Source organism: Dichomitus squalens (assembly GCF_000275845.1).
Source record: "Dichomitus squalens LYAD-421 SS1 unplaced genomic scaffold DICSQscaffold_4, whole genome shotgun sequence".
Lineage (NCBI taxonomy): Eukaryota > Fungi > Basidiomycota > Agaricomycetes > Polyporales > Polyporaceae > Dichomitus > Dichomitus squalens.
Window position 1 is genome coordinate 566,823 of NW_006766886.1, and position 12,561 is coordinate 579,383.

At 56.3% G+C, this 12,561-nt stretch overlaps 6 protein-coding genes and 1 non-coding gene across 7 annotated transcripts; 3 read left to right on the forward strand and 4 right to left on the reverse strand.

Moving 5' to 3' along the window:
* Positions 1-286: 286 nt before the first annotated feature.
* Positions 287-2,149, forward strand: DICSQDRAFT_144389 (uncharacterized protein; the record flags this gene model as incomplete). Its single annotated transcript, XM_007362368.1, has 4 exons — positions 287-334; positions 428-964; positions 1,037-1,311; positions 1,366-2,149. 4 exons carry the CDS (start codon positions 287-289, stop codon positions 2,147-2,149), a joined length of 1,644 nt encoding a protein of 547 aa, XP_007362430.1.
* A 190-nt stretch (positions 2,150-2,339) lies between these two features.
* On the reverse strand, positions 2,340-3,531 carry DICSQDRAFT_52120 (uncharacterized protein; the record flags this gene model as incomplete). Its single annotated transcript, XM_007362369.1, has 2 exons — positions 2,340-2,879; positions 2,935-3,531. The coding sequence occupies 2 exons, from the start codon at positions 3,529-3,531 to the stop codon at positions 2,340-2,342; spliced, it is 1,137 nt and encodes a 378-aa protein (XP_007362431.1).
* A 217-nt stretch (positions 3,532-3,748) lies between these two features.
* DICSQDRAFT_99877 (DNase I-like protein) lies at positions 3,749-6,411 on the forward strand. The gene is made up of 10 exons (XM_007362370.1): positions 3,749-3,832; positions 3,893-4,065; positions 4,128-4,650; positions 4,709-4,836; positions 4,894-5,019; positions 5,094-5,368; positions 5,424-5,522; positions 5,580-5,793; positions 5,854-6,193; positions 6,257-6,411. Exons 2-10 carry the CDS (start codon positions 3,919-3,921, stop codon positions 6,310-6,312), a joined length of 1,908 nt encoding a protein of 635 aa, XP_007362432.1. The 5' UTR covers positions 3,749-3,832; positions 3,893-3,918; the 3' UTR covers positions 6,313-6,411.
* A 2,287-nt stretch (positions 6,412-8,698) lies between these two features.
* DICSQDRAFT_166801 (uncharacterized protein) lies at positions 8,699-9,449 on the reverse strand (the record flags this gene model as incomplete). The annotated part of the gene is made up of 3 exons (XM_007362371.1): positions 8,699-8,968; positions 9,022-9,100; positions 9,175-9,449. The coding sequence occupies 3 exons, from the start codon at positions 9,447-9,449 to the stop codon at positions 8,699-8,701; spliced, it is 624 nt and encodes a 207-aa protein (XP_007362433.1).
* A 744-nt stretch (positions 9,450-10,193) lies between these two features.
* DICSQDRAFT_39474 (uncharacterized protein) lies at positions 10,194-10,843 on the reverse strand (the record flags this gene model as incomplete). The annotated part of the gene is made up of 3 exons (XM_007362372.1): positions 10,194-10,406; positions 10,466-10,538; positions 10,596-10,843. Coding segments are annotated over 3 exons (534 nt in total), but the record flags the coding sequence as incomplete, so codon positions are not given.
* A 375-nt stretch (positions 10,844-11,218) lies between these two features.
* On the reverse strand, positions 11,219-12,179 carry DICSQDRAFT_133371 (uncharacterized protein). Its single transcript, XM_007362373.1, has 2 exons — positions 11,842-12,179; positions 11,219-11,788 (listed from the first exon to the last, which is right to left on the reverse strand). The coding sequence occupies exons 1-2, from the start codon at positions 12,170-12,172 to the stop codon at positions 11,349-11,351; spliced, it is 771 nt and encodes a 256-aa protein (XP_007362435.1). The 5' UTR covers positions 12,173-12,179; the 3' UTR covers positions 11,219-11,348.
* A 154-nt stretch (positions 12,180-12,333) lies between these two features.
* DICSQDRAFT_t36 lies at positions 12,334-12,420 on the forward strand. The gene has a single exon. It is a non-coding gene; the product is annotated as a tRNA-Tyr (tRNA).
* The last annotated feature ends 141 nt before the right edge of the window (positions 12,421-12,561 follow it).

Genomic DNA, 12,561 nt, shown 5'->3' on the forward strand with positions numbered 1-12,561 from the left:
CCACAACGACAGGAGACAGGCCTTGGCGCTAACCTTGTTGACTGCGGTACTCCTGAAGGAGGCTCAGATGATTCGAACCGGTTCGGCGCTCTGGGCGACTACCACTTGAAAGCAAATCCAGACATGTCCTCGAGGTAAATGCCCGCCGTGCTTCCCCTTCGAACATGTCTAACCGGACTTGGGTATACTACCTATTCCTCCACGAAGCTCTCTCAGCCATGCCGCAGTGGCCCAGAACGACGGCGGACAGGTCCCCGTCGGGTCCGACCCAAATCACTCCTCGACAATGATCCCAGGCATGAGCCAACCGCCAAACCATACGAGCCCGGTTCAGGTGCGTTCGTCTTTTGCAATCCCCGACACGACATTTGTGGATTGATCAGGAATTGCTTGTGTGCTATGTGTCCCCTGTGCTTTGCGCTGGTAGTCCGACCCGTATGCCTCCGTACACAGGCAGCATCATGGGGCTTATGGTGTACCCCCGCCCGGTCATGACGGATATGCGCATCAACCACATCCGCCACATCCGCACCACCATGTCGTCCAATACGTCCACGGGCCCCCTGGTCACGCCCAGCAAGCTCCTCATGACATGATGTACTCTGTTGATACCTCCCAGCAGCCGAGCCAAGGTCATACCCAAGCCCAAGCCGCTCCTCAGGAGGAGGAAGAGGAAGAAGAACCCCTGGAACCCCCACAGCCTGCTGCGAGCACAAATGGGAAGCGAAAACAACCTGACAGTGCTACAGCCGACGCGGGTGCAAAGAAGCGGCGGGCACGTGTGGCGGGCGCCGCCTCGGGTGCGGGCGAGGACGGCGAAGAGGGGCAGGACTTGGAAGTGGGCCCGAACGGGGGCGCAAAACATTGGACGGAAGAGGAGAAGACGCGGTTTTTCACGTGGATGCTGATGAGCGACGAGCACTGGGACGCGTTCAAAACGAGGATGAACACTGTGTTCCGCGAGGTATGTCCTGATTACTACGGGAGTGTCGGAGAATGCACGAGCGGCAAGCTGACGTCCGCGCAACCGGGGTAGTGCTCAGCCGAGCTGTTTCCTGGACGCAAGTCGTATACGGCGTTGAAGAGCTGCTACCATCGCAATCTTGAAGTCTTCAAGCAGATCCATGCCTTCCAGCACTTCTCCGCGAGCCACTTCCGCCAGATGCAGACTGAAAACCCGCACGTGGAGCAGCCATCCATCGATGCCATGCTTGAAATAGCTCGGTCCGCGGGACTCAACGTCGGGAACTTGAATGTAAAGGTCATCGATCGCTGGTACGAAACAGGTTGGTTCAATCTTTTCAAGAGAAGGTGGGTATGCGCATGAAGCTCAGCGTAGTGCGTGATTGCTGATTTGCTGTCTAGGTACCGTGAGGACCCGAAGACCGGTCTGCCTACGCCCTACTATGGACCGCCCGACGCGTCGATGGAACCCGGCTCTTCCTCTGGTCATCGCCAGATGATGGGCGTACACACGTCGATCGACCCGCAGCTCATGGCAAGTCACGGTCTGCAAGCGCAGCCAACGCAGGACTCGCAGTACGCACCCCAGGCAGGCGAGGGCTCGCAGCAGTCTGTCAGCGCGATGGCGCCGAACGGGTCCTACCCTTATTCCCCGCCGGCCTCGCAGTCTTCGCACTACCGCGAAGCGGGATCGAGCAACCTTGGCCAGCCCCCGCAGCCGTTCAAATACTTGCGGTCACAGAGCGCGCTCCCTCCCAGGAATCTTCAAGGAACCCCTAGTCGAAGCTCAGGAGCTCCCCTGCTGAATGGCCAGAGACACTCACCTTTTCGGGACCAGATACCCGGGGAGCAGTTCGGCGGCGATCATCCCATACAGATTGCTCATGCCATTGCACAGCTCACCGCCGTGACCGAGTCCCTCATAGGGGTCTGCTCCTCCGTCAAGGAGCTCTTGCAGCAAAATCTCGAGGAGAGCAAGGCGCGCACGGAGCTGATGCGCGCCGAAGCTCCTTCGCGAGCGCAGAACGGCGGCGGGAACGGGCATAAGGGCAAGGAGCGCGAGAAGGAGATCTCGATGGAGAAGGTGACGTTCGCGACAGAGATACTGAAAAACGGACCTCAAAACGAGGAGATCAAGAAGGCGGCGATTGAGTGTTTGACGAAGTACCTCATGCGGGATTTGTGAGCAGCAGCAGCCAATTGTGTATGTAGCGAATAGTTCGTCGTCTAAGCATGCCATCTTGTCTTGTTGTACATACATGCGAACAATGCATGACATTGTCCATCCAGCTATCATCTACTGCTACACTACTGAAGCAAGTACCCAATATCCTAACGTGGCTAGTCATCTACTCCATAATCCGGAACCCGAAGGGTCAGTTCCGCCAACGCCACCAAGGCTTCTGCTCACCGGCAACCATCTTCTCAGCGACTCGACTGGGTCCCGCGACCGGGAAAGACGGGATAGCGACCTTCCTCCCCTTGGCGCGCTCGCGCGACACCCAGTCCTCATCGTCGAAGTACTGTTCCATCGCGCGGCCTTCCAGACCAGTATCGCCTTCCCCATGAAGCTCCCCGGCATGGGGTCTGCGCTTCCGAAGACCTCTTCCATCGCCCTTGTCGTATTCCTTGACATCGCCAATATCGTCTGCACTATCGGAAAGGCCGGCGATGGCAATATACGCCTTCGCGACGTCCCGGTCCGTCTCCTTGGTCATGGCCTGAAACTGTGTCTCGGAACGCTCAAGTGCGAGACGGGCTCGGCGCTCCTCGTGGAGTGCTCGCTCCGTTGGCGAGAGTGGAGGCGGAGGGCGTGCAGAAGGTGGAAGGACAAGGTAGGAGCGAGTGTGTAGCAGATGAGGGGTTGTGCGAAGAGTCGAGGGAGGGAGATTGTTCAGGCGACACAAGATGCGACTCTACAAGTAGTAATCTCAGAGACTGTCATGACATACGCAGAGTAGAAAGACTCACGTCGACTCCCAGCCTCAGTGAGATTCCTAGCAGAGTATCGTCGGGTCTGAGATAGTACTTGGGAGGCTGTCCACGTTCAGTCTGAATGTCCCCTTGTGCAGCCGTCTCCGAGTCCGCGGTGCTGCCCGTTTGTGACTTCAAGGAGTGGGGACGACTTGCTATTGAACCGGAGTAGTCGGGCGTTCGAGGCGGAGGAGCCTCGCTTGGGGCGGCAGAAGCAATCGACCCTTCAGCACGTTGTTTAACCGACCGTCCATCCTCATCGTCTGACTCCGTCTCGCTTTCGTCGCCGTCCTCATCTCCCAGCACAAACACATCCTCGTCTCTCACTGACCCATCTACATTTGCCCGCGACGGTGTGGAATTGCCGTCCCCTGCCAGGGTACCAGAGAGCGAGCGCGAATTCACGGCGTTTACTCCTGCCAAACATCGGAGGCAGGGATTGTATCGTGCGAGACGCGGGTTAGCGATAAGGCAGTTTGGGCAGATCGGCCGTGAACAGCAGCTAGTATAGTAGATCTTGGTATTGGCTCTGCCAGGGGGCAGCGATGCAGAACACGCAAGGCAGAGAGCTACTGAAGGTTTAGACGACGGCATGAGAAGGTTCCTGCTAAGAGGCTGATGAAGCCGTCGACGTTCCGGGGCGGGACGCAGTGGCGGTGCTCTGATCAGATCGGGCAGAGCGTGATCGAGAACGTGTGTGCCAAACTGGGGTTGCTTTCTTCACGCTCAACGCGTTGCAGCCACCTTAGACCCTTAGACACACCCTTTGTCTTTTTCGGCTCGTCAAGCGAGGGCTGGATACTGAATCCCATCCGCCTCTGCCACGTATATAAGGGCGTGAGCTGGCAATTACCTTCGACTTCGACGTCTCGGGTTATTACCACCGAGACCTGAGGTCAGTAATCTACGATAGTGCTCGCTCAATATGTCTCACATTGCCTATCTTCATCGGAAGGTGGTTCCGTGGCTACGTGCCTGGGTATGAAGCATCTCACGGCGCTAAAAGCGTTGGTCCTCCTGGCCTGCGGAGCATGGGCAGTCACCATCTCCGAGATCCAAGGGACTGCCTTCCAATCGCCTCTAGCCGGACAATTTGTGCACGGTCTTACTGGAGTTGTCACAGCAAAGGTGAGCACATAGTATCTTCTGGAAGTGATGAACTCAGTGGGTACTCTCCTCAAAAAAATTAGGACAAGTATGGCGTATGGATTCAGGACGACCGCACTGACGACCCCCGAGCTTCGAACGGCATTCGCGTCTATGGAAGCGCGGCCGTGAAGTACGCAAGCATCGGGGATCTCATCTCTCTCTCTGGCCGTGTAGCAGAGTACCGCAAGACTGCCGACGACCTTTTTCTCACCGAAATCGACTATGTAACCGCACTCACAACCATATCTTCGGGACACACCGTCGAGCCCATCATCCTCGGAGAGGACCGTATCCCACCAAGGAACCAGCTTTCGTCGCTTGACATCGGCCGAGATGGTTGGCTATCCGTACCAAGCAACCTCACTCTTCTCGAGTCGGTGAACCCCAGTCTGCGTCCGGATGAGTTCGGACTGGATTTCTGGGAGAGCCTGGAGGGGCAATTTGTGACCGTCAAAGCGCCTACGGCTGCGCAGTTCCCGGATAGATTCGGTTCCGTGTGGGTATACGGCAACTGGCCAACGACTGGTAAGAATGAACGGGGCGGCCGAACAATTCATTCCAATGGTGTGTGCGCCCTATTCATTGAAGAGTGGCGCATTGGTTCTTATGCGAAGTGCATCAGGACCCGACGAGGCGCCCCCAGCACATCCGGAGGCCATCTTCATTGGACGTCCAATGGATGGCACTCGCAATCCCAAGGCCGTCATGGGGGCTGTGCTGAGCGATGTCACTGGAGTAGTAGCCTACCAGGTAACGTCGACGACTGTATGCCCCCAGACAACTGACATTGATGTATGCTCGCATCAGTTTGGATACTACTATATATTGCCACTCACGGCTCCCGAAGTAGTCGAATGGCCAGACTTCGACGTCCCATCATCCACTCTCAATTACACCACTCACCCTTGCCAAATTCGTATTGGGGACTACAACGTAGCTTCTTCTCTCCGCACCTCGAGCACTCTTCGATCCTGAGCTGACGCATATATGCACCTGCTCTCGCGTAGGTCGAGAACATGAATCCGCGCTCCTACCATATTCCCAAGATTGCATCGCACATTGCGCACCACTTGCACACGCCTGACATCGTCTTTGTGCAAGAGATTCAGGACGACTCCGGGGCGCGCAACGATGGTGTCGTGTCTGCCAACCGGACCCTCCGTGCACTCGTCAACGCCATCAAGAAGGCGAGCGGGGGCGTTGAGTACGAATTCGTGAATGTCGAACCGGAGGACAATAAGGACGGCGGCCAGCCTGGAGGCAACATCCGTGTGGCTTACTTGTCGGTTCCTTTTCATTATCATCATGGTCTCGAGCTGACAAGGAATGGCCTTCAGGTACCGGCCAGAGCAGGTTTCCTTGGTCCCCGGATCGATCGGGAACGCGACGCTGTCTACAGTCCCACTAGTCGACTGGGAGGGAAACGTGGAACTCAGGTCTGCTGCCTCTAGACTCGACCTCCGGCGATCTCGCTGATCATCTGCTCCGGACAGCTACAACCCCGGTCGCATCGAACCCGAACACTCCGCATGGGAAGAAGCACGCAAGCCACTTGCGGCAGCGTGGCAGCTGCCCTCAGGCGACCGCTTCTTCACGGTGAATGTCCACTTCAGCTCAAAGCGCTTCAGCTCGTCCCCCCAGGGCAACGCCCGGCCGCCTGTGAATGGCGGGTTCGAGAAGCGCACGAGCCAGGCGAACGTCACTGCGGTAAGCCTTCCACGTCGTCATCCCAGGCCGGACTGATTTTCACATCGCGTGTACGAATAGCACTTTGTCTCGTCTCTCCTCGACCTCTCACCGAACGCGTCCGTGATAGTCGCGGGGGACATGAACGAGTTCACGGCCGCGCGCTCCGTCCTGCGCCCGCTCGCCGCGATCCTGATCGACGCGAACGACGTCTGTGGCGTGCCCCTCGCGGAGCGCTATACTTACGCGTACGACCAGCACGCACAGGAGATCGATCACGTCTTCGTCTCCGACGCCATCGCGCGTCGTGGAGGGGACGTCGAGCATGTGCATGTCAATACGTGGGCGCGGACCGTGGGGGAGCGCGCGAGCGACCACGACCCGACAGTGGCGCGACTATGGGTGTGTGACGCTGAGATAGGTACGTGCTCTACACAAGATGAATCGTAGAGGAACGGCGCTGAAGCCTTATGTCCGCTTGTAGATGCTGCGTGGACTGCTGTGGAATACGGTACCGATCATGGACAGACGGTCTTGTAAGCTAGGTCACTACGGACTCAGGATATGATACCGGAGGATCGCTTTTTGATGCTTGTATATTATACATCGAGTTTTGGCTTGGATCAAGCCATGGGCGGCTCAATGCTCAATAATCGCTGTCGTCCTCCACGATCTCTTTCATCGACAGCTTGTCCGTCTCCAGCGGCACCCCACAAACTGTCCTCAGGTTCGCCCCTATCCACTCCAGTTTTCCCAGTTTGAACTCCCCCTCCATGTCCGACGCGAACCCATCCGCTCCCTTCCAGCCCGGCCCGTCAGGCGCGAGGCGCATGTGGAACCCGACGGACGCCAGGACGAGCAGCGCCGCGTCCAGCTTAGTCACGCTACTCTCCAGGGAGCCGAAGAGTGCGTCGTGTAAAGCGGAGGCATTTTCGCGTGTGAGGCCCCACGTGCGCCGCTCGACGTCCTTGGTGCCCCGGCGGGTCCGCTTCGGCACCTCGGATATTTTCATTTCGAAGAAGAGCCGCCAGCCGTCGAGCCCCGGGTGAGGCTGCTCGTCGCTGCAGCGGATGTAGAAACGATGAGACCGGGCATGTGTTTGTAAATGATCGGATTCCGGTGGGGCTGGGTTGTGGATGCGGTAAAGGATTGTCATATTGCCGGGAGAGGGATAGTGCAGGAAGACATCGAGAGATGCGGGGCACGTAGGCGAGGAGATGTGCGTGAACGCCGTCACGTCCAACAGCTGCCCGAGTACGCGATGTCGTAGATTTTTGGTCGAGAGGGTGTACATACCAAGTTCGAGTCAGTATATGCCCGGATCCCGAGAATTGCAGAAGAAAGGACATACGTAGAGACCATCCCATGCGTCATCCCAAACTTCAAGGCCTTGCGGCAGCACGCCGTCCGCAATGACGGCCTGTTCGTCCGAACTCAGTCCAGCACGTTTGAGGATGTCCTCTACGCCGCCTTTGATCTTGTCGAGGAAGGGTGGAGTCGTCAGGCTCAGACATTCGTGTTGCATCAACCTCGCAAAGTTCCATTCGGCCTCGCGCCGCTGGGCTATGTAGCATGGCCAGTTACGATCCTGCAAGGGAGAGAGGAGGTGCCAGGTTGTAAGGGCTTGAGCAAGCGAGTCAGTGCGAGCGCTAGGCGAGGCTGGCGCAGGCTGGAGACGTTTCCAGTCGCGCATATACTCATGTTTTGAGAGGTAGAGTGGGAGTGCGGTTACCGGGATGAGAAGGATCTCTGTGGTTTCATTGAGTTTTCAGTTCGGCGTCGTGGCCCACTGGTACGGACTTGCCTATAGGTTTCTGTTTAGCCCGATCCAACTCAATGAGCGTGTCGTGTTCCTCGCACAAACGCGTCCTGGGAACGAGTCGCTGGTTCAAACGGCATGAACGACTGTGGTAGAGCTCTTTTATCATCCCATACCCAATGCTTGCATGGGATCAGCAAGACATCTTCCACCTGTCTGATCACCGACCGCTAAAACGAGGATGAACAATAGCACTTTCTTGAGTACAAAGGTCAAGGAACTGCCGTACCATCGACTTTCCTGGACCATACGACGTCTTGAGGACATCCGCCTTACCGCCGTTGGCGGTTTTGATGGCAGCGACAGCGTTCTGGTCAAAGCCACGCACAAGAACGCTGTGGGTTCTAGACACGCTCACAGCGCCGTCAGAATGCTCGTAACCCGCATAGTGTTCCACACGGGCCTCAGCGGTGTAAGCTTGAAACTGGTCAGACGAGAGCCGGAAAGCCAAAAGACCTGCGCCAGACGAAGTGGTAGTAGACATGATGGTGGAGACAGAAGGACACCCTGTCACCACGCATTGGATGCGGCACTTTCATAGCCAATGGTATGATATCATCTCGTTCAGACTGGACGTGTTTGACGTATGGTACTCGATCGAGGCCTCAAGCGCCCGATTTAGGTCCAGGAGGCCAAGTACACTACCACTATCACGTGACCTCGTAGCACCCACAACAACGTCTGGCTCCGTTCTTGTGCTTGCCTTCCAGCATAATCTTCTCCTCAGCCTGACCTCGGCTTCCCTTTACCACGGACGGAAAGCTGCCCGGGCTGAAGCTGAGCGCTAGGTGCGACTTGGTTGCTGTGTGCACTCGCGATGCATACATGATACGCGGCGGATTTCAAGCTGAAGAAACCTACGCCGATCGGAGGACAGCGGATGCACGGCGACAGCACCGACATCCAGGGTGCACAGGTCAAACGTCTTTCTTTCCGACATAAAAATCACCGATATGTTCTAAAATTCATGTAAGCATTCTAACTCGTAACTCTACAGGCCGCGCTGTGACGCATGGGTGGCACAATAATTGAAAGCTAACCTGGTATACACACAGTTCGGCATACAGCCTCTGTTGCTCTATGCAGCTTGTGTCTGAGGCCCCACAGTTACGAGCCCCACCTATAGACTTCTGTCGGGTCCTCTGGGCTTGCCTGCAATGCCTGCCTGTCCTTCCTGCGCTGCTTCTCCAGGACCAGCAACGACGTGACCACACTGTCCCGTATTTCTAGCGCGCGGAGAGTTAAGCTTAGCGTCGCAGGCCGGGGTCTATGTTGATGCTCCGTGCTGGACCCGCTCTGGGCCCCTGACACACCTTGAGGGTGGGATCGGTCAAAACGTGCGATTGGCTCCGTATACTCGTCGTCCTTCGTGAAAAGCTGAATATATGAGGCTCAGTACGTCAGCCAGGCAATGAGAGACCCAGTCGTACTTCGAGCGCGCCCCTATGCCCAACAACGTTTCCTTTCCACTTGTACTTCCTCCCCGACTCGTCCTTGAACGATGCATTCCTGCAAAACCCCCGTCCCGTAATTGTCAAGACTCGGTCCACTGGTGCAGCGGGGATCATCGCTTCCGAACTTACATGTTGACGGAGATGTTCGCCATGTTTATGCGCAACCATTCGTGCAAAGGCATAGGGGGGTCTCTTCCCAGGATCAGCCTATCGGAGACAAGGTATCGCTCCTGGAGCGCCGCCACGACTGCCCCGTGGACGTTGACGATGTACGTAGTCGTGCCGTTCCAGCGGCACTGAGTCGAGACAGTGTAAACTTCCGTCCCGTCCGCCGCGTCGTATATCGTGGTGTTGGAGGGATCGTCCGGAGACAGGACAAGGGTCGCTCTGGGCTGCTGAGACATCAGCAGCGGCCTTCGATTGACTGAGGAGGGGCTGCCGAGGTATGTTCACTGGATCTTGACTGGTCCGGAACGCTCATGTACTGATGAGCTTTGTAGGGAAGACGTCGCGCGGTTACGCATCCTAGGCTCCGCATGACCTTTGGCCGCAATGGCAGGGAGGTAACGGTCTGCCCATGAATGCTTGACGCAGTCGTCTCGTTACTCTTCCAGGAAGCTTGCGCGGTGTTTTGAACAATAGACCTCGCGGCTTTGCTAGGCAACCTGTCTAGAGATGCTGCAAGTTCCTGTATGCGGAGCGCTGCCGCTTGAGATAGCGTCGCCAAGAAGCTGGATGCAGTCTCTGGTACGTTTAATGTCTCTGAACTATGGCGTCTCGCTCGTGCTCACCTATGCATGTGAGTTCGTCAAGGAGAATAGTTTGAAGAGCAACAAACCTGGTCGCCGGATGACTACCATGTCAACGCATCGAACAAAACTATGTGGTTGTGATCGTAACCGTACCTTGACAGAACTCATGTCGCCTTTTGTTCCTATTGAAGGTATACGGTCACACGCGGCACAAGGTTTGACGCTAATGTATCCCGTTAACCCGAGCCCCAAGTAAATACTGAACATAGACCGCCATAGTGAAATCATGTTGCCCGAGGCATTGGGATAGAACGACTACGGACGACACACAAACTCTCAACCGCCTCCTGCACCGTACCCATGCCCGCTCGTGATTGCCACGATTGGTTGCTTGCTCAGAGCATCGGCGGTGCTCTGGCGTGTCCTCGCTTGGCCTCGACGCAATCGTTCTAGGAAGAGGAAGGAGAGGACGACGATATCTTGGATCTCCACGGCACGCGCCGTCAGAGCAAGTCTCGCGGGTTCTGCAGGTAAGTCCCGACCGATGTTCTTTCGAGACTTTGTGAATGTCGCGATGGGCTCCTCGTATCCATCGTCTTTGGTGAACAGCTGCACGGTCAGAGAACATGTCATCCACAGGCCATACGGTGCACTGGTATATGACGTACCTCGAGCGTGTTCGCGTATGCGGCGCCCTGCCACTTGTACTTCCGTCCAGAATCGTCCTTGAACGACGCATTCCTAACAAGCAACTCCATGAGTGACGCCATTGACCCTCGAGGAGACATCTCGCTATACCCTTTGGACGCAAACGGGACGAGGGCCGTCTGCAGCCAATTGTTGAGGGTTGTAGGGGGTTTCTTCCCGAGTCTCAATCTGTTGGGCAGCATGTCGCGCCACTCTACTGTCGCCAGTAACTCGCCATTGCTGCGTGTCACTTGTGTCGTGGTTGTATACAGGCTAGGCGTGGTAGAGACGAAGTATAGCGCCGTCCCCTCGCCGTCACAGAGTGTCGCATTGAGCACGTCGTCTGGAGTCAAGGTGAGAGTCGTCGTTGTGGGAGGAGAGGACTCCGACATGTTGGTGTTGTGGAGCTCTTGCGCAAGGCAGTTCTCTCAGGACGTGTATGATGAGGTAGCTGATGTGTACCACGCCCAGGATACTGACGCGTTTATAACGTAGTGGAGAACAATGCGGTGCACGGTTCCTGACAGGCTCGCCTTCCTGATCGCGGATAAGGATTACCTTCTACTTGTCGAATCCGTCGATTCAAATGACGATGACCCTATGCCAGCAGACGCGGTGAACTCTACATTCACACGGACACTTGGTGCCTGTTACGATAGTGCGGCGCTGTTGGTAGTCGTTCGGTTTTGCGCTGTTGAGCTTGACAATCGCTCATAACTCAGCAGGCGGGAGCAGCGATCGTAGGATGACTGCAGGCAGCAGACGACAATTGTCAAGACGGTGGCTAGGTAGGCAGAGAATACATTGGAGCTAGTGAGCTACTAGCCCCTGCGTTGAAGTATCGCTATCGAGTGCCCTACGATGTCAATGGAACTCGTACATGATCTCAACAGATGCTTCCTTGATGTGGCACTCCCATCCCCGCTGCTTGGCCCGCAACCATACTCCGATCCTGTCCCCAGGTTGCAACGCCTGCACAAATCCCGCCCCAGCGAAAGATCCGTCCGCCTTCGCGTCGGGATCTATGCCGCGTTGGTCAACATTCCATTCGAGAACGTGCCGATGGTCCTGACGTTCTGCGATGCGATTGTTTTGTAGACGCCACGTGAGCTCGTCACCGTTCGCCACCAACAACCATCCGGTGGGCTTCAGCAGCTCCTGGACCTCGAGCATACCGGTCCCGGGGTTGCGAAACTCTCCCCAGAGGTCAGAGATAATCTCGAGGCTTGTAGAGACCCTTGGTTCTCCGGGTACGCGGCGGAAGATACACGCGTCGTACCAAGAACATGCCCCTTGGTACTCTCCTGGTAATACGTGAGTACCTTCCTCGTGCGACTCAAGTACTCTGCAGGCTCACCTCGACGTTCATCTGCCCATCCTTGATCGTGGCCTTCCAGTGTCCACAATGTCTTCTTCACTCTGCAATAAGTGTCCTCGAGATAACATGGAATGGGCGGGCTGATGAGGTAGAGAACGGCTGCCCAGCACGCCTCTGTATCGTGGTACCAGCCAGCATCTATGTGCATACCATCCTTGCGTTCCGCTCGCAGTGTTGGATGGTAGTCTGCGATGTCCATGATATAGAGCACTAGCTCCATCGGTATGCGCAAGGATGAGAGCAGGGAGCGAACCTGCCGCACAAACGCCCGGCTATGACCTGGAGGAGTGGCTATCACGGCAATAGTCATCGCGTAGGTGAGACACTGTTGGGAGTGAGCTACGTGCGTCGTGGGCGAGTCGAATAACACATCTCTTCAGCACTAATTCGTCAAGCTCTATTAGGCCCATGTGCTATGCGGTTGGGGCCGCCTCTTCACTTGATATAATATAGACACAGCCCATAAGCAAGCCTTCGATAGCTCAGTTGGAAGAGCGTGGGACTGTAATGGCTACCCGGCTCATCCCAAGGTCACTGGTTCGATCCCGGTTCGAAGGATCCTTTTGCGCTTTTGTGGGATTGAACCAATGATCTCATGGCCACTCACCTTCCTCTCGTTTGGCGTCGACTGCCGCCGCAACATGTCGTATGCCCGTTGCATTGGGGTATACATAAAGTTGATTAGGTGCGTGAGCTAGG

What these genes read in the sequence shown, in the direction of transcription:
- DICSQDRAFT_99877 (XM_007362370.1), top strand. Translation starts at nt 3,919, where the DNA reads ATGAAGCATCTCACGGCGCTAAAAGCGTTGGTCCTCCTGGCCTGCGGA. An exon ending in GAGGGAAACGTGGAACTCAG is followed by an intron (nt 5,523 to 5,579) that starts GTCTGCTGCCTC and finishes TGCTCCGGACAG; the next exon opens with CTACAACCCCGGTCGCATCG. An exon ending in GGTGTGTGACGCTGAGATAG is followed by an intron (nt 6,194 to 6,256) that starts GTACGTGCTCTA and finishes GTCCGCTTGTAG; the next exon opens with ATGCTGCGTGGACTGCTGTG.
- DICSQDRAFT_133371 (XM_007362373.1), bottom strand. Translation starts at nt 12,172, where the DNA reads ATGACTATTGCCGTGATAGCCACTCCTCCAGGTCATAGCCGGGCGTTT. An exon ending in ATGGGCAGATGAACGTCGAG is followed by an intron (nt 11,789 to 11,841) that starts GTGAGCCTGCAG and finishes ACGTATTACCAG; the next exon opens with GAGAGTACCAAGGGGCATGT.